The sequence below is a fragment of the Eulemur rufifrons genome, unplaced genomic scaffold (genome assembly GCF_041146395.1).
Source record: "Eulemur rufifrons isolate Redbay unplaced genomic scaffold, OSU_ERuf_1 scaffold_84, whole genome shotgun sequence".
NCBI classification, from domain to species: Eukaryota; Metazoa; Chordata; class Mammalia; order Primates; family Lemuridae; genus Eulemur; species Eulemur rufifrons.
This window is the reverse complement of record NW_027182866.1, coordinates 467437-493831: the sequence shown is the minus strand read 5'-3', so window position 1 is coordinate 493831 and position 26395 is coordinate 467437. Positions and strand designations below refer to the sequence as shown.

Sequence of the window (26395 nt, the reverse complement as noted above, 5' to 3'; positions counted from 1 at the left end):
ACGCGTCACTCTTGGTGCCGGCGACGGCGCTGCCCTCGTCACTCTCCGCGCCGGCGCGGGGCTCTGGGCCGCAAGGTAGGCCCGGTGCGGAACGAGGACTTCGGCTGCGGACGTCCAGGCCCTGCGTTTGGCCGGCCGCCCGCGGTGCGCTGCGCTCCTCCCCGGAAGTCCCGCGCCCGAGGGGCAGGGCCTGGTGGCCGGCGCACAGACGCCAGGCGTTGCGTCGCCGCCGCTTCCGCGTCGCTAACTTCCGGCCGCCATCTTGCTCCCGTGGAGACGCCGCGGCTGGGAGGGCGACGGAGCCGGATCGTGGCGACGGAGCGGCTGCCGCCATGCCGTCGTCGCCGCTGCGGGTGGCGGTGGTGTGCTCGAGCAACCAGAACCGCAGCATGGAGGCGCACAACATCCTCAGGTAGCTGGGCTGCGCCCGGGCCCGCGCGCCGGTCCTCTCTCCCTCCGCTGCCCGGCCCGCGCAGGCGGCTCCGCCGGGGAAGGCGAGGCCCGGGCCGCGGGCCGCGTCGGGCTCGTTGGCCCCGCGGCTGGAACGGGAGCGCGCGGTGCCCGCACATGGTTGGCGTTGCGGGGACGTCCGTTTCTGAGCCGAACTGCGCTCTGCGACTGCGGCCTAGCAGTTCCCGGTGACCCCGCAGGCGGTGCCGGCCGAGAGCGGGCGGCGAGAGCCACGAACCAGGCGAGGGTCTGCTCGTTAGGGCCGGCGGGTTGCATTTCCGTTGTGTGTCGTTCCTTGTCACATTTGCTGGAAAGTTCACACAACGTGACTCCGGGGTGGAAGGACTCTTCAAATAACAGATGTGGTGTATGTTGTTAACGCTGTGAGTCTGTGTTTGCTGCTGTGTTGCTTCAAGTCAATAGAAAAGAAATCCCCTTTCCCCTCTGGAACTCCTCCCGTCGGTAGTGTCTGAAATACACCTGCATTCGGTTTGGCCCTGCCCAGCTTATATTTAGGTACTAACTCACCTTCTGTGACTCTTGTGTCGTCTGTGTTTAATAAAAGTGTATTCCTGTTTGATCAGTTTTTTTCATTCGTGGTCACTTAACAAAATGAGAAACTGACCATATGTGTTACAGTTTGGTACACATGTGAACATTCATAGTAAAACAAAGTTGAAGCAGCCTTTTCTTCCGGAGTTACCGTATGCGAACTTGGAAAGGAAAACAGTACCTTGCTTCTCTTGTCATCACAATCTAATTTTGACTTTGAGTAACTTCAGAAAATTAGAAGTTCCTCTCATTATTTAATGAAGCTGGAAGTGTCAAGTGTCATGATCTGCTAATGCTGAGTTTCTTAAGTCTTCCTAAAATCTACTACCCTGTCCACAGTATTCGCTTAGGGGTGTTTTTTGTGGTGTTTTTTGTTTTTGTTTTTGTTTTTGTTTTGTAGATTGTGGTGTCCTTTGAACCTAACAAATTAGTATGAAGGTTGTTTTTTGTTTTTTTTTTAATTTTTTTATTTTCAGGGCTAGTTGATTCGGCAGGTGAGTTGTTACACACTCCTTAGCGGATTCCGACTTCCATGGCCACCATCCTGCTGAAGGTTGTTTTTAATGTGCTAGAATTACATTGTGGTGGGTCTTCCTTTATGGAGTGCACTTATCTTTTAAGTGTATCATTAAAAGTTTGATAAATTTAAGCAAAAAAATGCAAGGTTCGCACCTCTGGAAATTACCCAAGGAAAATAAATTTATGATCTTCGGTTGGAATAAGAGGCCTCCTTGATCTGGCGTTTCTGGCTGGAAATCCTTTAAAGGTTCCATCTCTTCTGCTGTGTTTGCATAACAAGTGGGGTGAACTCTCACAAAAGGAAATGTTTTTGAAGTTTAGCAGCTTTGGCAGTGAAATCTAGTGAAGTGACTGTTGTACAGTCATGCTAATCTGATACTTTCTTGAGACAATTATTGACGATAACAAGGCCTTGTTTACTTCAAAGCAGCCAGCGCTGGCACAGCCTTGGGTCTCCCTGGGAAAGAGGGAGTGCAGAAGGGACCCTCCTCATAATCACCAATTGAGAATAAATTCTTAGGGGACTTGATTCCTGTTTTGCCATCATCTTTCAGGTTTACTCGTAAAAAGAGTAAGGAGTAGGTTCAAAATGGAGTGAAGTAAATTTAGATGACATCCATTATGGACAATGTGAGTGTGAAGTTATTTCAGACCTGGATCTTTGGCTTCTGAAAATTTTATATTTGGAGTATCTGAAGAATGTTTTCTTTTGTTAAGGTAGCTTATTTTAGTGATAGTATTTGCTTGTTGCAAAAATTCTCACTGTAGAACACATGTAGCAAATGAGGAAAGGTCACGCAGCACCGTCTTGGTGCACAGTTTTCAGGGTGTCTTTCTATGTGTGCACATGGTCATGAGAGAGAAAAAGTGTCATTCCGTAACATCTGTTTACATTGTGACTGTCATTGGCTTTCAATATTTTATTCATTTCTTCTTCTTTTTTTTTTCTTCTTTGGTTTTTGTTTTTAGACAAGGCCTTGCTCTGTTGTCCAGACTGGAGTGCTGTGATGCCGTCATGGCTCACGGCAGCCTCAAACTCCTGGGCTCCAGCAGTCCTCCTGCCTCAGCCTCCCGAGTAGCTGGGACTACGGCACGCACCACCACATTCAGCTGATTTTTTTCTATTTATTTTTTTTGCAGAAACGGGGTCTCTCACTCTGGCTGGTTTCGAACTCCTGGCCTCAAGCAGTCCTCCCACCTCAGCCTCTCAAAGTGGTAGGATTAGAGGTGTGAGCACCCGTGACAGGCCATGAACATTATTTTAATCTCTTCAGGCTGGTAGGGCAAAAAAATGATCTCACGCTTACATTCGTTTTATGATTATTGCGGACATTTCATATGTTGTCCTTTTCACTTTTGAAAATTTTACCTATTTCTGTGCTGTGTATTTTCTGTTGGAATTATTCACAAGGTTTTAAAACATATTTAGGAAAGTTATATGATAGTAGTTTTCTGTTACAAGCTAGGAGAGCTTATAAAAGTCAGATTTAGAGACTACTAAGGCTTAAAAGTATAGAAAATATTTATAAGTAGCCTGGGCCTGATGGCTCACACCTCTAAATTGTAGCACTCTGGGAGGCCAAGGCTGAAGGATCACTTGAGGCCAGGAGTTGGAGACCAGCCTGAGCAAGAATGAGACCCCGTCTCTACTAAATTAGCCAGGCATGGTGGCGCCTGTAATCCCAGCTACTCGGGAGACTGAGGCAGGAGAATCACTTGAGCCCAGGTCTTTGAAGATGGAGTCTCACTCTGTCACCTGGGCACTCTAGAGAGAGAGACCAGCCTAGACAACCCAAGGAGATCCCTGTTGCTACCAAAGGAGAAAAAAAAAAAAAAACAAAAAAAACAAAACAGGTGTGGTGTGCTCCTATAGTCCCAGCTGCTCAAGAGGCTGAGGCAGGAAGATTGCCGGAGCCCAGGAGTTTGAGGCTGCAGTGAGCGATGATGACACCACTGCACTCCAGCCTGGGTGACAGAGTGCGACCTTGTCTTAAAAAGGCATCTGATTTCGTCTTTACAGCTCCCTCAGGATAGCCACTGTGAGAGGGGACAATACCCAAGGCGAAAAAGCCAGGGCTCGTGAGTGACGACCACAGGATTTCGGGCCCAAGGGACTCTGGCCGTGGTAGATGGGCAACAGTGCCAAGGCTCAAGGTGGAAAAAAGCAGGAGCTGAAGAAGGATCCAGAGTGTGGGAGACACAGCAGAGCCCTCGGTTTGCGGGCCTTTGTTGCAGGAGGTGCTGCCGGGGAGCTGGGTGGCGGCGGCGCCCGCCCTCGGGAGAGGGGTGAACTCAGCACCTGATGATCTTCTTGTGGTTAGAAACTTTTTGGTTTCATTCTTTTTTTTATTATTTATTTATTTATTGCATTTTGTTTCGTTCTTGGCCGTGTAGAAGACTAAAGGGAAAAGAAACATTTCTTGCGTTTACATGCGGATAGCCTGAGAGCAGTTATGCTCCGAGGTCATCAGGGAGCTAGAAGGATGGCTGACGGCTGACTGTGATCTCACCTTTAGTCAAGGTGACTTGGGATTGTAAGTGCTTCCTAACTAGAGACTGGGCATCTTTCCTTTCCTTTCCTTTCCTTTCCTTTCCTTTCTTTTCTTTTCTTTTTTTTTGAGATAGAGTCTCACTCTGTTGCCCGGGCTAGAGTAGTACCGTGGGCGGCAGCCTAGCTCACAGCAACCTCAAACTCCTGGGCTCAAGCGATCCTCCTGCCTCAGCCTCCCGAGTAGCTGGGACTATAGGCATGTGCCACCATGCCCAGCTAATTTTTTCTATTTTTAATTATTTGGCTAATTTCTTTCGATTTTTAGTAGAGATGGGGTCTTGCTCTTGCTCAGGCTGGTCTCGAACTCCTGAGCTCAAACTAGACGAGAAGATCCTCCCATCTCGGCCTCCCAGAGTGCTAGGATTACAGGCGTGAGCCACGGCGCCTGGCCTCCCAACTCCTCCTTGAGGAGAGGGATGAAGCCTGCCGTGCAGGTCAGTGGAGACACAGACCACGAGGTCAGTCTTGGGCTTGGCTGTCCTGGCAGGATCAAGGCTGAGACCCTGAATCCTGGAGCCTCATGAGAACCTTCTGGTCTCAAATGACTTCAACCACAAGGCCGAGGTCTTTCCCCTTAGGGCTTTTGAGAAAGAATGTGCCAGGTTTTGAAGACAGATGCACTCAAGTAGCTCCAGACATGTGTTGAGCAGTGGTATTCACGGCTGATGGTCAGAAAGTGTTACTTCCTGCTTGATGGAGACCTTGGGGCGGTGGCGCCCTGCTTGCTCTGGCCCATGTGTCTCTTTGTGTGTGCCTCAGCAGCCTTGTCCATTCCCCTAGCATGCGTGACTTTCCCAGGCCTGCAAGGTAAAATTCCCCTGACGTAGGTGGTCACTGGGGCCCCATTACCAGCATCGACGGCTGGCTTTCAGAGGGACGGCAGCGGTTCTTCTGGGTACCATGTCTACTGTGAGCCCAGTGCCGGGCTCTCTTTGTCCTTTACCACACAGTAACCTCAAAGGGGGCTTATGGGTTTGATACCACTGGGGCGGGGTGCGCCTGCAGACCCAGGAGTGGTTTCGGTAATAATTGCCTTATTTCCTCAGCAATGCATGTTTTTCAAATTTTGTCAGCTCTGAAGTTGGGATGCAGCATTACCTTTCTTTCACGTGATCGATAAGGCAGTGGTGCACATCTCAAAATCAATGAACTGGGCTGGGCATGGAGGCTCACATCTGTAATCCCAGCGTTTGGGGAGGCCAAGGTGGGAGGATCGCTTGAGCCCAGAAGTCCACGACCAGCCTGAGCAGCATAATGATTTTTTAAAAAATTAATTAAAAAGAAATTATCTGGGTGTGGTGGCATGTTAGTGGTCCCAGCTACTTGGGAGGCTGAGGCAGGAGGATCTCTTGAGCCCAGGAGTTTGAGGTTGCAGTGAGCTGTGATGATGCCATTGCAACCTCAAAAAAAAAAAAAAATCAGAGAACTGGAGTCTTGGGGGACGCTTTGCCTCAGCTGCCTCAGTTTCCCCAGGAGGGGATCTATATCACTACCTTACGCAGGGGGTGGGGGTGGCCAGAGCCGCATGGTTCAGAGGGGCGTCCCCTTGAGAGTGTGCAGAGCACATGGCCTTGTGGACAGTCATTGGCGTCTGGCCCAGCAGTGCCCGACGGCAACAGGCTTTTGCCTGTGTTTGCGTTTGTGAGAAGGAACCATGGGGGTCCTAGGGTCACACACCCCTCGCCCCAGAGTTGTCCCTGCTCTCCAGCCACGCAGCGGGGTTGGACAGGGGTGCCCCGCTCCTTTCTGTGTGTGGCTCAAAACTGTGGTTTTAGACTGCTGTCAGAATTCAGGTATCACAGACGTGTCATTAATGTTAATACTCTCGGCCGCAGCAGGTTCTTTCAGGTAGCTGTTTTACATTCTAATTTTTCTTTACAGGAAAAATTTGTGCTTAGTTTTAGAAGTATTTCAGGAGCAGGTCCAACACCTCCCGTACCTTCCTCCTTCGCTGACAAACACTCCCGACCATTGTGTGCCGGGGACACTCACCGTGAGACTGGCTGGCCCTGGGCATCTCTCCTGTGCCCCAGTGCCACAAGGACAGTGGATCAGGACGACTGGCTCTGGGCCCTCTCTCGGAACAGAGAGGCCCGAGCGTGCGTGGAGGCTGGGACACAGGCAGTCTTGTGGACCGGGTGCCCGGGGGGCGTGGGCTGGGGGTGCACAGGCCGTGCTGCTCCAGGGCCCCTCTCAGGGCCCAGCGCGACCGTGGGGCTCTTCGTCACTGGTGTCTCCGAGCACCCCAGCGAATGCCTTGTTGAAACGTGGGAGTGCGTGGGTGCCCTGCTGGCGCTTTTTCCTGCGGGGCAGACTTGCTGCCGGGCACACAGGCATCTGTCGTGGGTTGTTGGTACAGGTCCATCCCCTGCAGCCCACGAGAGGGGCCGAACTGGCCAGGGCAAGAAGCCCTTTCTCGGACCTGCCATCCTCTGGGCAGCTTTGAGCTGCAGACAAAGCAGGAGGTAGATGGGCCCAGGTGGAGCGGCCGTTGGGGCCTGCGTTTGAGGGGAAGGTGACTGGGCGCTCGCAGGGGGACAGCTCTTTCTGGGCAGCTGTGCAGAGTGATGAGTTGCTGAGCGGGTGAGGGACAAGCCTCACCCACCCCGTGTGGTCCCCGCGCGTGACCTCCCCGGAGCAGGTGCCAGACACCTGTTACAGCTGCAGGAAAGGCTGTTTTCTTCGGGGTGATGACCTTCGTCACTGGTTTGCGTGTGTTTTGATGGAAAATGTTTCTTTTATTGTACTTCACCTGAGTTGGTAAGGAAATAGTTTTAAATTTCGGGTGAAAAGCACCTGCGTGCACCACCTCTGGTGTGCCGCTTGTTACGTGCCCTGTGCTGGGCCAGTGTCACCCTCCGGGTCCAGCCAGCCGTTATTTCATCGTTTTCTAGCCTTGAGTTGCATCGGGGTGTGTAGATATGGCTGAATGTCAGAAATTTTATTTGCAGTGTTTTTCAGGTTTATTTCCAGTTCAGGTGTATGTGGACTTGGCGTTTTAATCGTGACTCTCTGCTGCTGTGCCGCGTTCTTCGCTGGGTGTGGCAGGCGTTCTGGGAAGCCTGGTTGTGTCGCCTGTTGCCCTTGGGACGTGGGGGCAGACTCAGCCGTCAGCCTCAGAGGACTCGGGCGAGGTGTTTCGCTTAAACGAGATAGATGAGGAGCACTTTTTAGCTGCCTGCGTGTGTGGTTTTGGGGCCGGCAACGTGCAGCGCGGTGTTCTTCAGGCTCTGCTCTGAGGGACAGCCCCTCTGCGTCGCCCTCTGGTGCTTCTTGAAGAATCAGCCCGTGGAGTTGCAGGAAGCACCTGCTCTGTGGGTGGACACCCAGGTGGTTTCTGTCTTTGTGGTTAGGAGCAGTGCAACAGTGAGTGTCCGCCTGCGCAGCGTCTCCCAGGCGCCGGGCGCCCCATGGGCCAGAGTTCTGGAAGGGCGGTGTCGGGCCGAGGGGCGGCTGGTCTTCACTTGCTAGATGTTGCCGCGGCGTCCACCCGAGAGGCCTGCCGGTCTGAGTGAGTTCTTTCTCCCTTGTTGTAATACCGTTACCGTTACTCATTCACCATGCGGAAGATATTTACGAGGTCCCTGCCGTGGGCCATGTGGTGTTCTGCGTGCTGAGGACACACACAGCTGTGGACAGAACAGACCGGTCCTTCCCCGCCTGGTGCTGACACTGCAGCAGGATGAGCCTGATCCGTAAACAAACCTCTTGAACTTTTTTTTTTTTTTTTGGAGACAGAATCTCACTCTGTTGCCTGGGCTAAAGTGCCAGGGTGTCAGCCTAGCTCACAGCAACCTCGGACTCCTGGGCTCAAGCGATCCTCCTGCCTCAGCCTCCCAAGTAGCCTGGCTAATTTTTTGTATATATTTTAGTTGTCCAGATAATTTCTTTCTATTTTTAGTAGAGATGGGGTCTCGCTCTTGCTCAGGCTGGTCTCGAACTCCTGAGCTCGAGCGATCCTCCCAGAGTGCTGGGATTACAGGCGTGAGCCACCGCGCCCGGCCGGTCTTAAACTTTCTTTATGTGTTGGGTGAAGAGCAGTATCTGTGTGTTTTGCATTTGTCTTATGAGTGAGATTAAGCATCTTCGTACATGCTTAAGGGCCATTTCCATTTCTGTGAATTTTGTGTTCATACCGTCGTCCCTCCTGCAGGGTTATCAATCATTTTTGCTTTTAGAGGATCACTTGGGTGTGTCCGGTTTCTCGGCCATGGCACTGTTTCGGGCCTGATGGTTCTTCCCTGTGTCGGGGGGGGCTGTCCTGTGCGAGTTTAGGGTGTTTAACAGCATCCCTGGCCTCGATATGCCAGTGGCACCCCAAGTCTGACAGACAGCAGTGTTTCCAGACATTGCCAGATATCCCGAGTTACAACTAAAAAACTACAGAAAAGCTTTACACCACGGCACTTTCCTTGATCGCCGGGCCTGTGAGGAGAGTGGAGGGGCGGGGGCTGTGTGCCCCCCGGGCGTGTCAGGGAGGCTCCTTCAGATGCAGCAGTGTGATTTGTAAGTGTAGAGCTAGAATGAGCAGTCCATTTTATTTAGATGCTTTGAAGACTTGAACGTTTTACTCTGGTCAACTGAATTTAAAAGAACAGAAGTTCTATACCTAAGTAACTCTTTTTTGCGTGTGACCTGTTGCGACACACTTAAAAGCCGAGTCATCTGATCTCACAAGTCCGGTGTCTGCTTCGCAGCAGCCGTTCTTTGTCCTGTGTGGACGGTGGCTCCTTGGGTCACACGTCACGGTTCCAGTCCGCCTGGGCTGCTGCTCCTCGTGGTCGGCCTCGCAGGCTGTCGGGCTCTGGGGCCTCGAGGAGTCCTGCGCACTGAGTCCTGCAGGAGTGCGGGCCGTGGGCCGGCAGCTGAGCTGCGTGTTGATCGGTCCTCCCGAGTTCAGAGCCACAGCTCTGAACAGCTGCCTGAACAGTTCACATGTAGCCTTGTGATGGTAAATTCCATTTTGATTGGTTTCACCTAGCTTTTGTGTACCTTGCTTCAGAATTTTAAGAAAAGTTCTAATAAAATATTAGGTTAAAATTTTAAAAACATGTTCTCTATATCATTAAAATTACTCAATTTATCCATTTCCCATTTCATGTCTCTTATTTTGGGGATTTTGCGTCTTATTTAATCCAACTGTGATTCTTTTTCTCCTTTTGTGTCTTTCAGCAAACGAGGGTTCAGCGTCCGGTCCTTTGGGACAGGGACGCACGTGAAGCTTCCGGGACCAGCACCCGACAAACCGAACGTCTATGATTTCAAAACCACATACGACCAGATGTACAACGATCTTCTCAGGAAGGACAAAGAACTGTATCCCCGTGGCTGCCCTTCAGCCCGTGTGGTCTTCCCGGGCAGGGGTGATTTGTGACGCGTGTGTCATGCTGACCCCCACTCCGTGAGGAGGTGTTCATGTGACTCGGCACAGGGGACGTGGTGCGCTGCGTCACCTTGTGTGCGGTGCAAACACCTGCTCCTTTTTAGTTAGGAGAACTTGGTTTCTGTCTGTGGTGCCCATGGGGTAGTGCAGGGTTAGAGCCATCTGTGGCACGGGGAACCGTAAGGCACACAGACACACACGTGCAGTCCACACTGGCTCAGCCAGGCGTAGGCTCTGACGTGGCATCACCCAGAGAAGCTTAGACGAGGACAATGGCAACCGTAAGACCCTGTTACTTTTCCCACTGCAGGGCCGCCCGGCTCCTTTCTCCGCAGGTAGGTGTGTGTGCACGTGCCGATGGGTGTGGAGCTGAGCTGCTTCACACGCCTGACGGCCTTAGGAGAGGCAGAGAAAGTGGAGGCCGAGTTTGCTGCCGAAGTTGTTAGAAGCAGATAATTTAAGAGAACATTACTTCATTGCAGGAAGAGACAAAACAACCTGGATCTGCTACTTAGGATTCATGTGAAAAGAAAAGGTATTTTTAAAAATAGATTTTTATGAGTGTGACACCCAATTGTATGTATGATTGTGTATCATCATCAGTGCCTCGGGTTTCTGAGCAGGCGGTTCGTGATTGCACCACGCTCGTTTAAAATTTCTGGACCTACCTTTGTTACAGTGAGTGATCTGCAGTTCCAGAATGAAGCGCAGACCTATTCCAGGTGAAAGGAGTGTAAACGTGGAATGGAAAACTTTTTGTCTTCATATTGGCACTCTTGCAAGTTTTAAATAAACTCAACATGTTTTTGTACGCATGTAGATTAAATAGCTATTGGGAGGGGCCTGAAGGTCATTCTAGCAAAATGCAGAAGTAGATCCTGGGTGTTGCGTCTCCTGCCCTCCCTGCTGTCTCTTCTGCCAGCTGCAATGAAAAGGTTGTGGGCCGGGACGTTGGGGCTGAATCCCGGGGTGGGGGTCCCTGTCAGCACCACAGCCAGGCCTGCCGGGGGGTCGGGGTCTGTGGAGTGGTGCCGCGCCTGTGCCGCGGCAGCCCTGGCTGTCACTGGAAGTCAGTGCGAGTCCCTGGGGTCTTGGTGAGCACATCTCAGAAGCCCTGGAGCTGCATTTGAACAAACCTCCCTGAGGACTCCTGCTGAGTGTGGCCTCCGTGTTCCGTGTTGGGCGTAGCTCTGCCCTGCTCCGCCCGTGTCCTTGGCTGATAAGGGAGGTGGAGCCGTCTGGAAAGGCTCCCCTCCTGAGACTCGGTGAGAGCTGCCTGTCCTGTCGCTGGGTGTGTCTTTGTCCCTGGCCTTACTGGGAAGTGTGATCACAAAGCCCCTTTCTGAGGGTCTCATCTTGGGGCTGTGTGCTCCCCTTAGCCCTGGAAGAGGCTGTGTTCTCAATTCCAGGTTTTCATTACGTACGTTAAACTCTTATACCACGAAACTCATCCTCAGATCCTATTTTTAAAAATTATTCTTGAGTTAGTAAAATTCATTTTTAAACCCTTGTATTCAATGGGAGATATAAAAACAGAAAATGATGCCCATGTTCATACTCCCTTAATGTAAATTAAAGCTTTTTCATGTCAGAGCCAATGTGACCTCCTCTTTCTGGACACTGGTAGCACTTCCCTAGTTTTACAAGGACTGAGTCTAGCTTCAGCAGTCAAGGGGGAGATGGTGTGCGTGTCCAGGTTGTTTCTGAGATACCAGCTGGAGTGCAGTGGCATCACAGCTCACTGCAGCCTCAACCTCCTGGGCTCAAGTCATCCTCCTGCCTCAGCCTCCCCAGTAGCTGGGACTACGGGTGCCACCACGCCTGGCTAATTTTTCAATTTTTTTTGTAGAGACACAGGGCCTCACTCTTCCTCAGGTTGGTCTTGAACTCTTTTTTTTTTTTTTTTTTTTGTGAGACAGAGTCTTGCTCTGTTGCCCGGGCTAGAGTGCCGTGGTGTCAGCCTAGCTCACAGCAACCTCCAACTCCTGGGCTTAAGCGATCTTCCTGCCTCAGCCTCCCGAGTACGTGGGACTACAGGCATGTGCCACCGTGCCTGGCTAATTTTTTCTATATATTTTTAGTTGGCCAGATAATTTCTTTATATTTTTAGTAGAGACGGGGGTCTTGCTCTTGCTCAGGCTGGTCGCGAACTCCTGACCTTGAGCCATCCACCCGCCTCGGCCTCCCAGAGTGCTAGGATTACAGGCCTGAGCCACCGCTCCTGGCCTGGTCTTAAATTCTTGAGCTCAGACAATCCTCCTGCCAGCCCCCGACCCCCTGTGCGTGCTGCCTGGCCAGGGCCTTGCTTCCCTCGTGTGTGCCCACCTCAGAGAATTTCTGATAATTAAATCAATCAGAGCGTGCAGGTGCTGAGTGTTTTTTAAGCCCTTAATAAATTTTGGCCAGTAGTCCCATGAGTATTAAAGTGATTTCTTCAATACGGATATCCCTCAGCTTGCCATGGGATTACGTCCCGATAAACTCACCTTAAAGCCAAAAAGTCTGCAGCTGAGGTGCTGTAAGTCAAGGACCGTCTGTTTGGCTGTATTCTAGTTTCTGTCCTGCAAGCAGGAGCAGACCTGCGGGGCGTGGGGGCTCGGTGACCGGCCCTGTGGACCTGGCCTGTGGGGGCCTTTGAGGGCAGTGGGGCTTCGACGTCTGGATGGAAAACTTGTTTAACTAAAAACAAACTATTAATAATTGTTTTTCTCTAATTGTTGGTAGAGCTAGACTGGGTTAGTTTTACATCTCCATTTCCCTTTCGGGAATTGTCGGCTAAGAGTATATACATGGACCAGGAACAGGAAATCTAAATTCCCTTGACTCCATACACAAACACGAAATAATCTGTAGATTCTCTTTTTATTTTTTATTTTTAAAATTTTTAAAATTTGATTTTACAGAGACGGGATCTGCCTATGTTACTCAGGCTGGCCATACGCAGTCTCGCTGCCTCGGCTTCCCAAAGCGCTGGGGTTGCAGGTGTGAGCCACCGCACTTGGCCTTATTTTTTATTTATCTGGTTTTTTTAGATAATAGGGTGCACGATCACAGCTCACTGCAGCCTTTAACTCCTGTGCTGAAGTGATCCTCCTGCCTCAGCCTCCAAGTAGCTGGGACTACAGGTGCCACCACCAGGCCCGGCTAGTTTTTCTGTTTTTTGTAGAGACAGGGTCTCACTCTTGCCCAGGCTGTTCTCAAACTCCCGGTCTTAAACGTTCCTCCCACTTAGACCTCCCAAAGTGCTGGGATTACAGGCGTGAGCCACCTCGCCTGGCCCAGCAGCTGTGTTTTAAAGTAGTGTTTGGAAATGGTGTTTAAGAAATGAACGGTTCGTAAGGCACATGCCAATTCCCAGAGAAACTCACCTGATTTTACTTACACTTCAGGTTTTCAGGAAAGGCCAGCATAGTTGCTGTTGTGTCCAGATGCTGGCCTGCTTGTCCTGTCTGATCGGATGTCAGAAGTCGAGCAGAGCCTATTGGCTGAGGTAGTTCAGGTTCTGAGGGTCTGGGGGGTTCTGAGGGTCCCGGTGGGGTGGGGCTGACTGACTGTGCTGGCGGGTCAAGTGCTGGGCCGGGACCCCGCAGCCTTGGACCCTGCACGTAGTCCGAGCAGGTGAGATGCTGTTGCAGAGTGGAGGAGGCGCTGGCGGTTGCACGTTGCCCGGAGGTGAGAGAGGCGCGAGGCCCCGTTAATCCACGCGGAGCTCCTGGGCTCTGGCTGCTCTGTCTGTGGAGGCCACAGCTGCGGTTGGGTGCCCAGTGCCTCTCGGGGCTGACCTCGAGGCCCCTTCCAGGGCTTCCTGAGTTGTGTTTGTTTGTGCAGTCTGTGTGCTTGGCAAAAAGCGCTGCTTCTCAAAATGAATTTATGTCTTAATATGTTGACTTGGAAGCCATAGCTCACCAGCTTTTGGCGTAACAGTTCACAGAGTGTGGTTAGAGGGTCTCAGACGGTCCTCCCGGGGGTCCAGAGCTTGAACCTGTCTGCCTTTCTCACCCTCCCTGCCGAGCGTGCCAGGGTCTCTCCTGCCCGGGCGCTGCTGCCTCTTGGTGGAGTCACTGGGCACCACTGTGCTGCTAGGGCCATGGCTCTGGCCAGGTCTGTAGCAGGACTCGGGGCTCCTGGGAGCCCCCAGCATTGCTGCACCGAGAGCTCCGTCACAGGAGCATCCTGTGTCAGCGCTAGTAGCGCTTTGCCATGAAAACATGGATCGACCACACTCGACCTTGACCCTCAAGACCTAACTCTGGGGCAGGCCCCTTTGATGAGGGGTGTTTGTTGTGTCGCAGCAGGGGCGAGGCGGCCATCTCTGCAGGATTCCTGACTCAGTCACTGGGGAAGGCTGGCCGGTAAGACGATGGCTGGCCTTTCCTCGTGGAGTTTGTTTCAGGGTGGACGCCTCCTGGTCTTTTCCTCAGCAGCACCTGGTGTGCTCTGGTGGAAAGACCACGGCTCCTTCTAGGGCAGGGGACACCTTAAGGGACTTGACATCAGTGAAGTGTCTGCGGCCAGCTGTGGTTTGCAGAGCAGGAGCAGAGGCGGGGGGCGGGGGGGCTTCAGTGCTAAAGCCGCTGGGCCTGGTGTCCCAGCAATGGGACACAGCCCTGTTGCCCTTGGCACGGCTTTTCCATGTGCCTCAGTGGGCAGAGTGTGGCCCCAGGCGCAGCTGCACGTTGGCAGTGCCCGCGGTGCACCTGCGGGAGTCCACACCCTGCGCCTGTGACTGCCCAGGAAGCAGCGTGGCCTCCCGTCGAGCTCTGGCTGGCCTCTCACGTGGGAGCACTTCCCGACTGCAGGCTCAGCCTGTGATCCTTTGAATTCTGCCAGCCTTTGCCTCCGCTGGCGTGTGGGTGAAGGCGGCCGGCCCTCCGAACACTGCAGTTCCACTGTCTCCCCAGAGACACAAAAACCCTAAGGCAAAGCTCCGCCAAGCCGTCTGTGGGCAGTGCTTGGTGTGCCCCAGTGCCGGTGCCCCGCAGTTCGCCCTGGGGCCAGCCTGCTCGGGCTGAGCGGGCATCAGGACAGCGGCTCGCTGGGCCGTGTAGTGGCCCCAGGCTCAGCTTCGTCTTCTGCTGGGGAATTGCAGGATTCAGCTTCTCTGCCCTGACCGTACCTTCCTCTGGTGTGGTTTTTGTTCGTTGTGTGTTTTTGTGGTGGTTCTTTTGTTGTTGTTTTGTTTTTAAAGACAGCGTCTCAATCTGTCACCCAGGCTGCAGTGCAGGGGCGCCGTCCTAGCTCCTTGCATCGTTGAACTCCTGGACTCCAGCGCTCTCCCACCTCGGCCTCCCGAAGTGCTGGGATTACAGGTGTGAGCCTTCATGCCTGGCATGGTTTTTCCTTGAAGGCCTCGGGTACTCAGACTGTGGTCTCAGGCCTCCAGACCTGCTGAGTTCTCACTTGCCCTCCTGGGGACGGTATTGCACACAGGCTCTTTGTCCTCCTTTTTTTTTTTTTTTCTTTTTTTTCTTTTTTGCGACATAGTCTCACTCTGTTGCCCTGAGTAGAGTGCCGTGGTGTCAGCCTAGCTCACAGCAACCTCAGACTCTTGGGCTCCAGCCATCCTCCTGCCTCAGCCTCCCTAGTGGCTGGGACTATAGGCATGCACCACCACACCCAGCTAATTTTTCTATTTTTAGTAGAGACGCGGGTCTCACTCTTACTCAGGCTGGTCTTGAACTCCTGAGCTCAAGGGATCCTCCCGCCTCGGCCTTCCAGAGTGCTGGAATTATAGGCATGAGCCACCGTGCCCAGCCCTCCTTTTTCTTAAGAAGACGGTTCTGCTGCTTTGTACAAACTTTGTATTGTCAAAGTGTCACAGCTTGGTGATGTCCTTCACATGGAGCGAAGTATTCCTGGGTCAGCCAGGAAAGTTCCAGTTCATTCATCAGCTGTGCATTGTCAGGTTATTTAATCCTGTAAATTCTTTTGGCTTTTTTTTTTTTTTTTTTTTAGATTATCTCTGGAGAGCTCAATGTCTTGGTAAAACTACTGTGTTATTTAAATCACTAAATAACTAGAATTTCCTGGGGGAGAGAAGCAATCCGTTGTATTTTTGCCTTGAACTGAGAGTGTTTGGGGTCATCACCAGAGGCGGCCCTGGGACACTACTGTGAGCACAGAGGGGCCCTCAGCCCCTCCAGACTGCGGCGGTGGCAGGTGCTGCTGTGTGGGGCGGAGCTCCTGCGTCACCACACAGGTGTCGGCGGAAGCAACAGGCCACCGTTCCACGGTCAGTGACACGGTGACACAGCAAGTTCTGTGGCCACATTTTGCTGGGGCTCCGCTTTCCTCTGGGGTTTAACCCGGGTTCGAACCGTTTACAGTGATTTGCTGTCATAGATCGATTCATAATTTAAGACCTTTTTCTCAAAAAGAAAAGTTTATTTTATTTTTCTAAATTTTTTTTATTTCAGCATGTTACAGGGATACAAATGTTAGGGTCACGTATATTGCCTTTGCCCGACACGAGTCCGAGCTTCGGAACTGTGGGACGTGTCACGAATTTGCGTGTGGCCCTTGCGCAGGGGCCGTGCTGGTCTCTGTCGTGCCCATTGTGCAGGTGCTGCCGAAGCCGGCACAGAAAGAAAGGTGTAAAAAGCAAGTCAGTTTTCACTGACATGCTCTGGCCTAGGGCTCAGCTTGCTTTTTGGTTTTTTTGTTTTGAGGCTGACATTTTTTATGATGCTAATCCCAAACAACTGGTGGAGGGGAGCTGCCTATTTGAAACAAAACAGATACCAAAGATATTTTTCTTTAGTTTTCAGCCAGTTTGTCTTTTCTCCCCAGCCAGTTTATTTGTTAAAAATTTGTGGGGTTTTTTGGCCCTTTCCTCATTTAAATAAATGCAGCATTTTACCCTATTTGTACAATGATAGTCCACCGCTTTTATTATCTGAAAGTCTGCTGAGTCTTAATCTAATCAGGCTGTGCGTTGTGATGCCTGTGTATTTGTAAAGACTCTTGTGATCTGTTTAATCTTCAAGCTGACTTTGAGGTCAGGCAAGCCATCGACAGTGGTCACTTTGGGCCTTTGTCCCTCTCTGGCAAGGAGGAAGCACCCCCTGGGCGTTGGGGCAACTCAGACGCTGAAACCTGCCAGGACCGTGACGAGCACGTGCTGTCGGCTGACTGGCCACGCCCAGGGGACCCACAGTGTTGGGTGGGGGGTCCTGAGACGGGAGACCACTTTCCTGGTTCTCACTTTTTAAAAAAACACCACTTTAGGGGAGTATTTTCCTTTGGCAAAAACGGGGTCGTGCATTTCTCATACCGGCTTCCCCAGGGCTTCTCGGAGTTGCTAGTGCCGCCCCACGTCCACCGTGGCCAGCGGGAGGGTCCGCACGGGGCACAGAGCACTTCCCGAGATACTGGTCTGTCTGCCCTCTGCACCCAGGTGACTGGGGTGCTGACTGATGGGGGCGGGCACCCTGAGTGCCTGGGGGACATCACTGATTGGTTAGAGGAAGGTGGGACAGCCAGAGTTATTAGGGGATTATTGATTAATTAGGGGAGGATGGAGCACCCTCTGCTTTGGGGTCCTTTGAACTAGAACATTCCTTGGTGAGTTTAGGTGCTGACTCTGTTGTGTCTTCTAAGTTGTTGCCCCCACGCCTGGCAGTTGTCAGGAAAGGACACTGATGCCCGCTGTGGCCACCTGCTGCTGGCTGTTGCCAGGCACCACAGCTGCCAGACACTGGCCACCCTCCTCCCGTGTACTCGGGGAGGTATCACATTCTCCTCTTTTTTTCCCCCGCTATTTCAAAATATTACAGGGATACAAATGTTTTTGGTTACCAGGATCACTTTGGTTACGCTTGAGCCCGGGTTGTAAGTGTGCCCACCGCCCAGGGAGTGTCCATTGTTCCCCTTTGGCAGGTCTACCCATCCCCCATGTGACACTGTCTTAAGGGCGGGAGGGATTGAGGCTGTCCCTGGACAGTGGGGACTTTGCTCCAGGTGAATTTGGGGCAGAGATCGCAGACTTGGGCTGTGTGAGTGTGCCCAGCAGGATCCCGGTTGGGGAAAGCCGGCCCTGGCGGTGAGAGGAACCGGGGACTGCCCGGCGCGGGGCAGACGCGGTGGCGGCGGAGCCCTCGCCGATCCCTCGCCGATCCCTCGCCCATCCCTCGCCCATCCCTCGCCCATCCCTCGCCCATCCCTCGCCCATCCCTCGCCCATCCCTCGCCCATCCCTCGCCGATCCCTCGCCGATCCCTCGCCCATCCCTCGCCCATCCCTCGCCGATCCCTCGCCCATCCCTCGCCGATCCCTCGCCGATCCCTCGCCGATCCCTCGGGACTGAGCCTGTACAGCGCAGTCGGGGGCAAGTGAAGTTGACTGTCCGCTTTTCAGTTCACTTTTTGCTGATTTTAGCCCAACAAAAGCCAGTTTGCTGTGCTTGCAGTTTGGGGAGGAGTCCCAGGGCCCCCCGCCCCCCAGGCCGTGTCCCTCGGGGGACGGATGGGCAGAGCCGTGGACCACAGCCCACACATGCCACCCTAGAGGGCTCGTTTTCTCATTTCCGTTTTTCTTTTTCCAGGTAATACTTGGTCCTAAAAATGGTGCTGTTCATCCTTCCCGCAGCCTCTGCAGCCGCTGCTGCCGTGGCGACGGGCCGGTTTCTGCCCTGCACGGTGCAGGTGTGTGTCTGCCGACCAGTGTGTACCTCAGCCCTTGGCTTCGGGACGAGGCCATTTAACCACCACGAAAGGTCCTGAGAAACTGCTTGACCAGCTCCCCCCACGCTGGGAGGCCAGAGTGACCCCCCCTTGCAGCCCACCCAGGGCTGCCCCCCGGGCTGCACACGCTCCTTGTTCTCGAGTGGGCTGGGGGCTTTTTCTTGCAGTTCCTGGGTGTGTTCAGTGAGACCTTGCAATACTGGTGGCGTTGGCGCTAACCCTGAAAGTGGTGTTGGAACAGGCGCTGGCAGTAGATGAGCCGCTCGGCGCCCGACTCCGAGGTCGCTGCGTGCTCCGTCCCACGCTGGGGCTCCTCCGTGTTCTAGTGTCCTGGACTCCCTCTGTGGCTGGGGTGGCAGGGGGGGTCCAGAGCCCACACGGTCACAGCAGGGACCTCTCCAGGCCACGTCAGCTGGTCCCGTCCCGGTCTTAGACAGTTGGTGCCAGTCGGAAGTGAGCACAGACGTTGCCACTGCGAAGTGGTCATGAGCTTGAACTGAACACCTGGTGTCCCAAGAGGGGGGCTGCAGGGGGACCCCTGCCCTGCCAGCTGGTAAGTGCAGTGTTCGCGGGGGTCGACTCGGCCTTTGAGCAGCAGCAGCGCAGCGGGGGAGGCCCCCTGGTGCCACCTGCCCCCTCCCACCAGATCTGAGATGGGCAGACCAGACGGAAGCCTTCGTGGGGTACAGTGGGGGCTGGTCTATGGGTGGATTGTCAAAGCCATCAGACAAGGGACAGCCTGGGGACCCCAGGTCTGGCCTTGGGGTTGGGAGATTGCTCTGAGCCACCTGGGCTCCGTGGCCCCATTGAACTTGACACTGTGCTGGTGACTCTCAAGTGAGAGCCTTGGGGTGCTCTCGGGGGCCCGGCCTTGCCTGGGGCTGCGGCTGGCAAGTGGCTCCCCGACACTGAAGCCTCTGTCCAAGGGCGCGTGCCCGAGCCCTGAGGCCAAAGCCCTGCCCCAGGGTGGCGCCCAGCGCAGGTGCCGGCTTGCAGTGGCTCCCGGTGCCCGGGCGGCCCTGAGTAGTCGCGGTGGGGAGGACAAGCCTCGGAGCCTGTGGGAGGAGGGTCCTTGGACACCTGTGCGTCGCGGTGCCCGAGAGTCTTCCACGGGGTCTGTGCTGCGGCATGTTTCAGGTTGAACAAACTTGAAATGAGAAGTAAAATTACAGGATCCAAAGAGATGAGCAGGTGGCCCAGGCCTTGCTAGGCTGGGAGGGCAGGTACGGCGGCCTGCGTGGCCCACCCCCGGTGCTGCGGGCCAGGTGATGCTGGAGTCACAGTGATGCGGTGTGGGGGCGCCTGGGGCTCGTGTCCCCCGGCTGGAGGGTAGAGGAGAGTCGACTGAGACCCTGTTCTATTAGCAGCCACCTCTGTCATCTTTGAGTTTGAGCGTAAGTGGCTCTTGGTCAGACCAGGACTTCACAGCACCTCCTGACGTGAGTCGACCTCGACAGTGGGTTTAAGGTGAGCCTCGTGCCCCCCCAACCTGTGCTGCAGGGACAGGCTAGAGGTTCCAGCTTCCTGTGGTTGCTAGGAGACAGCACAGAGGGCCCGGTGGTGGGGTCTGGCTGTCCTTCCTCCCCACAGGGTGCCACGAGGCCACCTGCCCTGAACCCCCCTCCTGACAGGCACCATCTGCCCTGGGTGGGAGCAGCGCCCTGGCTTCTGCCGTCCGCTCTGAGTTTTGCTTCCAGCTGGAAGCCCCCTCTTCCTGTGTGGGACAGGCTTTCGCCCCCGGCTTGCTCGGCTAAGTTCAGGGTCAGTGCGTCTGTGAGGTGCGGTGTTCCAACCCCCCCAGGCCGCGGCCGCTCTGTGCAGCTGGGTCGGTGGAGGCCCCGGGCGGTGTGTCCACAGCAGAAACCTGGGCCGGACTCAGCCCTGGCAGAGCAGCCTGGAGGAGGCCCCTCCTGGGTGAGGGACGAGGCCACTGACGAAACCGCCAGGCCTCTGGGCCGGTGTCTTCCCTTGGTCCGGAAATGGCTGGTCATCCGCACTTGGTTGCTACTTTTGGCTTAGACTCTGCCCCCCCTCCGTCGTCCATGGAACCAATTCTGTCGTGCAGGCGGCCGGGCCAGTGCTGTGCCCGCCCAGCACCCTCACCTGCAGGCCAGGGGGCCTCCCCTGCCCCTTGGGCTGTGCCCAGACCCCACTCCCTCCCAGGACCTGCAGCGTGGTCCTGTCTGATGTGGGCCCTTAGCTCTGGGTCCCTGTGGGGTCTGGGCGGAGGACAGCCCTTTGTGCGTGGCCTGCGAATGGCCGTTGTGCTCCCACACTGGGAGTGCGCGTCCTGCCAGCTGCCGTCCGTGCGGAAGGGGCCTGTGACTAGGTGCCCGTGAGATGGCTGTGGAAGTCACTTTCTCCGGGGAACCAGCTTCAGACTTAAAAGCATTTGGCTTTACCGCTAAAATCACGGTTAGGGTTAAACCTGACGTCCACGGAAAAGCTGCCTGGAATTAGAGCCAAGGGACTGAGCCTCAGCTGTCAGGAAAGAGCAGGTGGCTGGCGTGGCAGGTGCTGCAGAGAACCTTGGCGGAGCCGGAGCGGCCCTGCGCCGCGTCAGCTGTGCCCCAGCGCGGGCCCCGTGGGCGTGGACAAGGGACACAGCTGGGCCGCTCCGCCGCTGCCCCAGGTGGTGTGTCTGAGCGGCGTGTGGACGTGTTTTGAGCTCAGGTGTGTGTCTTGTGCAAGTCACCCATGAAGAGAAGCAGCTGTTTTTCTTTTAAGAGGGACGTCCCTGAAGAGCCCCAGGCCACGTTCTGAGTGTCACTGACGTTTGTGGAAGTCGGGGTTTTCAAGGCACACGGTTTGCGTGGACAGAAGAGTCTGGCTGGCTTCTCCGATGGGTAACAAAACCCGGAGAACTTGGAACTGGTCCTGTATTTATGGTACTTCCTGTCGCATAAGACAGAACATTCTGGGGCCCTCAGTGTGACGCAGCTCCAGCCTTGCTCTCCCGCCCTCACGGCCACACCAGTGGTCCCAGTCTGCAGGTGGGCGGGGCCAGGAAGTTGGTCGTCTTTGCCCGTAAGCCACGGACGCGTGCTGGCGGCCCCTCGGCACCCGCCACACCGCGCTTGTGCTGTGGGCCTCATTCGAGGGTTAGATTGAGCTGCTGCACGCAGATGGCAAGACCGGCTCCATCCCTGTCTCCTCGCCCTTCTGGAAGCCCCCAGGGCTGCTGGGAGGCCCGTGCCTCGGTCACAGTAACAGAAGCCCCAGCCTTGCGTGGGCACCTGCCCTTCTCCACCGCCAGGGCCCTCGTCGGACAAGCTGCTGAGCAGGGTGCTGGCTGATTTGGAAGCCTGGGGTGGGGGGTCTCGCCCGATGTGTCCCCCACAACACCCCACCCGCCGGCTGCCGAGTCGGGCTTCTGGGCCAGTGTCCTCGGCCCTGCTGCGGGAGTTTGTCCCGCGTGTGCTAACTCGAGGGGAGGCTCCGAGTGCGTGGCGTTGCCCGGCCCTGCGAGTCAGCCAGCCGCTCGCGGAACGCGGTCGTTCAGGCCGCAGGCGCTGCGTCCGGCCCGGCTGGACCTGTGTGCCGTGATGGGTCGTCCTGGCTGCTCCTGCACTTCCCGGGGGCCCTGGGCGGGGGGCCTGGGCTCGTCCCCTGTGCCAGGACGCTCCACTGCCTTGGCTGCTGCTCGGGGCGCTTTTGAGGCCCCTGGACCTTGGCAGGGAGCACGTGAGGTGGGGTCTCCTCCCGGCCTCTGGCGTCCTGGGCGGCTCAGGCCCTCAGCCTGGCGCCTGCCCACCGGGGCTCAGTCTTCCGGGTTTTCCTTTGTGGGCTCAGTGCCGAGTGCCGCCGAGGACCCGGGAGCCCTGCTCTGTCGGGGTCTGGCCTTGCTGCGGAGGCCTCGGGTGCTGGGGACGCCTCCCCCGCCGTCCTGTGCAGCGCTGGCCTTTCCTCACAACAGTGTCCTGCTTGCAGGCTGGCAGTGCTGCCCTGTGCTCCCCAGGTGGCCCCCAAACCTTGTCAGAGTCGTGCCTCCCTTCAGCCCTGAGCTTTATTGTCACAAAGACTGTCTTGGCCGCACACTCCGGGCCCGTTCTCCCGACCTTGGCACCCTGATCCGCACTTGCCCTGCCCCTTTGGGGCTTGGGGTGGGACTTCCGTGGGACTTTGGTCCCTGTGGGCTCAGACGGTGGGTCAGTTTGGGGTTATGTTCCTTTTTTTTTTTTCTTTTTGAGACAGTTCCACTGTCCCCCTGGGTAGAGTGCCGAGTTGTCGTCATAGTTTACTGCAGCCTCCAACTGCTGGGCCTATGCGATCCTCCTGCCTCAGCCTCCCGAGTAGCTGGGACTAAGGTGTGCAATACCACACCTGGCTAATTTTTCTATTTTTAGCAGAGCCGGGGTCTCGCTCTTGCTCAGGCTGGTCTCGAATTCCTGACCTCAAGCGATCCTCCCGCCTTGGCCTCCCAGATGCTAGGATAACAGGCGTGAGCCACCGCGCCCGGCCTGTGGTTGTCTTAAGCACTCTGGACACGGGCCTCCAACCCAACAGGCCTCAGCCCTCCCTGGCAGGTCCTCGGCCTTGCATCTCTCTTATTTGCCAAGAAATAGTCCAGAAAAGGCCACTGTTCCTACTTCCCTGTTAAACTAGTGAGTCTCCGAAACTGGGCGTTTCCCACTAGTTACATGCACCTTCCCGCGTCACCTTGTCTGTGTAAACAGCGGGGCAGCGAGTAAGGAGGAAAGGACTTAGTGGGACGTCTCCTCAGCCGATGACACCCCCTGCCAGGCCCCGGGAGCACCCACAGCCTCACCACTGCCCTGCCTGTCTGGGTGGCAGGTCTGGGAGCTCCGTCTTGCCGAGAACGTGTGGGGAGACCTGGCCGGGCCTCCGCAGGGCAAGCTCAGGCCGCGTGGGGCTGCTGCTGGCCCATGTCCCCGCTGGGTTCCTCCTCCAGGGCTTCCCCTCCCGCCTGCGCGTGACCCGCCGCACCACAGGCTCGGACCTCCGTAAGCCTGTCTCTTTCCGTGGGAGTTCGACTCCGAGCTTGTGAAGGACCAAGGTCTCAGAGGGGCGAGGAGCAGCAGCCCAGCTGCTTCTGGGGACCGCAGGGGGACCCGAGGGCCCGGCCCAGGAACACACGTCGGGTGGGGACCGTGCCGGTGACACTGCTGGACGCACAGGGACCAGGAGTGCCTGGCAGCTCACAGCCAGGTGTCTTCAAGTTAAGCCTCAGATCAACCATCTAATGATGTCCTTTTTTATTAATTAGTAATTAATTTTTACAATGATTAGTACAGATTTCAGTAGACTACTGAATTATATTCTAAAAGCTATTTTTATTATCCAGGAAGCCAGGAAATATAAAGTATTATAAGTTTATTTAAATAGATAGACATAATTTAAAGTTGAATGGTCACTGGAAATTTCTAAATCAGCTAGTCTGTTTCTCCACAATAGAATTAATGCTGCTTGTCCCCAGCTGTCCCCAGGGGCTCATATCTGGAGATTCAATCTGTCTCTTTGGGCAGGTGAACCCCTTCCCTGGGGACCCCCAGTCACACGCAGCCGTTGGGGATGGGGGTGGGGCTGTGGCCCCCGCGGTCCCTTCCTAGGGACTGGCCTGTGTGTGGGCACCGCCCCGACAGCCCCCCTGAGCTCAGCGGAACGCTGGGAGCTTTCGGTCAGGCTTCCTGTTGCCCCCGGCTCCCCGGGCACAGTTAGGCCGGAGCGCCTCCCTCCGGGGCCTGCCTCCTCGCCGGTTTGTGCATCGTTGAGGGTTTTGCAGATTTTCTTTACTGTCCAGCTGAGCTAGACTTGGGGTTTGGTGCCAAGGTTGGCTTTGCCTTTGCTGAAGGGCTCAGGTTTCAGAGCGAGCAGGCGCTTCACCCAGTGATTGGATTGGGGTGCAGAGAACGGGAGAACCAAGTGCCAAGATGGTGCAGCTGGAGCTGACGCGCACCCAGAAAGGGCAGCACAGACGCGAGGGCCCTGGCTGGAGGGCCCTGCAGCCAGGCCGGGCGGGCGGGCGGACACCGGGCTCGGGTTTCCCTGGGGAGGCGGGGGCTGTGCGGGCACCAGCCTGCCTTTTTTGTGGGACCTGTGGGCACAGTGGTGGCCCTGCCGGCTGGGCCTCAGGCCCGATGCCGGCCACAGGGGCAGGGAGGGGAAGGGCCGGGCCTACGGGGTCAGCAGAAGCCTTCGTCTGAAGTTCCTTAACTGTGGAATTCAGCTACACGCAGAATGGCATTTTGCACATGTTGGACAGAAATAAGAGGATCAAGCCCCGCCCGGAGAGGTTCCAGAACTGCAAGGACCTGTTTGATCTGATCCTCACTTGTGAAGAGAGGGTCTACGACCAGGTGGTGGAAGGTGAGTTTGCAGACCCCTGTCGGCCCGTCCCTCAGCCAGGCCGCCTTCCCCGGCAGCTGCTCCGCCTGGCACGGGCAGGGCCCACGGAGCACAGGGCCCACAGAGGACAGGCCGCGGGGCCGGGGAGCGCTGCGAGGAGGGGACGGGCCCAGAAGCGGGGCAGGTGATGGTGGCCCTTTTGCCTGTGCGCTGGCTGACAGCCTCGTCTGACCCCGGGGTCGGCTGCGCAGGGGACTGAGCCGCAGGGCGGGGGCTGGTGTGCAGGGAATGAAACGTGCTTCACCCCAGGACTGGCCGTGTGGGGCCACTGGTGCCTCGCGTTGACGCTGGTGTCCACTGAGCCCCGTTCGGTGCAGGGCTCCCCTCGGGAGGGGGTTCTCAGACTCGCTCAGTCTTCAGTCGGTTTCCCGAAACCCCGGAGTGCAGGAACAGCTGAGGCGGGGCGGGGCGGGGGACCCGGCCACCGATGGCCGGTTGTCTGGTTCTGGAGGCTCTGACGCCTGTGCCACTTCGTCCCAATCAGATCTGAATTCCAGAGAGCAGGAGACCTGCCAGCCCGTGCACGTGGTCAACGTGGACATCCAGGACAACCACGAGGAGGCCACGCTGGGGGCCTTCCTCATCTGCGAGCTGTGCCAGTGTGTGAGTGCCTGGGGCCCGGCCCGGGCCCGCCTGCACAGGGCAGGGGCTCCGTGGCGAGCGGTTCAAGTCATTTTTCAAACACTACGATGCAAGTAAACGCCGAGGGGTCCCCGAGTTTGAGCCTCAACGCAGTGGCTTTGGTTTCGGCCTCCCTGCAGCTGCCAGGAGTGGTCGGTGAAGCCGGTTGTGTGTCCACCAAGGTCTCCGGGACACAGGCCTCAGCCAGCCAAGGGGCTGGCGCCTTGCCTCTTCCCCATGGCGGGGACCCTCGGCCCCCGGCATGGCCAGCAGAGCGAGTGACTCTCCCGCTGGGGTGGGGTCGGAGGAGTGGCCTTTGTGAGCCTGGGGCCCCGTGGTGGTGTCTGCAAGGCTCTGGGCCCTCCTCTCACCCGGGGACATGTGGCACTGTCTGGCTGAACATGTGGTGGTCACAGGTGGGAGGGATGCTGCTGGCACCTGGCGGCTGGAGGCCCCCTGCAGTGCTGGGCGACTTGGGTGCCGCCCTCCCGTGGGGACAGCCCTGGCGGTAGGGCCTCTGCAGGTCAGCTGCCCACCTCAGCCACACCAGGCCCCAGCAGGGGTGGGCCCAGAGCTGCCCTGCGGACCCCATGTCCTTGAGACCCTGCCCGGTGCCCATCAGCACCAGGGCAGGGCGGTGTGGTTTGGACCTGCGTGCGGCCCTGGCTTCTGCTGGGCTTGGGCTGGTCTGGGCCTGGGGTTCCCTGGCTATGCAGGTGTCCATGTGGGAGGGGACACTGCTCCGAGGACAGGCTGGGGCGGGGCGGGTCCCTCACGGTGGCTTTGCTGTCCTTGGCAGATCCAGCACACGGAGGACATGGAGAACGAGATCGAGGAGCTGCTGCAGGAGTTCGAGGAGAAGAGCGGCAGGACCTTCCTGCACACCGTGTGCTTCTACTGACGCGGCCGCTGCGCCGCCTTCGTGCAGTTCCTTCCGATAACTCGTTTTCACGTTTAGGAATTCTGCCGCGACGGTAGTGTCGTCCGATAAACTGTACATAGAAATGAGAAGAGACACACACGCCGATGCCATGTTAGAGACAAGCCAGTTTTTCCATCCCACTTTTCCTTATGAGTGGGGTATTGATTATTCAGTTTTTTTCTTTAACCAAAAAAGAATAAACGGTTTATTGTGCATTTTCCTCGACACCCCGGCGTCCTCACCTGTGCCTGTCGTCCCTCCCCCACCTGGCCGGACTGTGCAGACGCGAGGGGAGCAACAGGCACCGTCTTACCAGGAGGGAGCCTGGAACTGTCCAATAAACACACGCTG

At 55.9% G+C, this 26395-nt stretch overlaps 1 protein-coding gene across 1 annotated transcript; it reads left to right on the top strand.

Moving 5' to 3' along the window:
- SSU72 (SSU72 homolog, RNA polymerase II CTD phosphatase) lies at positions 1-26395 on the top strand. The gene is made up of 5 exons (XM_069464749.1): positions 1-412; positions 9245-9388; positions 24323-24462; positions 24986-25104; positions 25922-26395. Exons 1-5 carry the CDS (start codon positions 333-335, stop codon positions 26021-26023), a joined length of 585 nt encoding a protein of 194 aa, XP_069320850.1. The 5' UTR covers positions 1-332; the 3' UTR covers positions 26024-26395.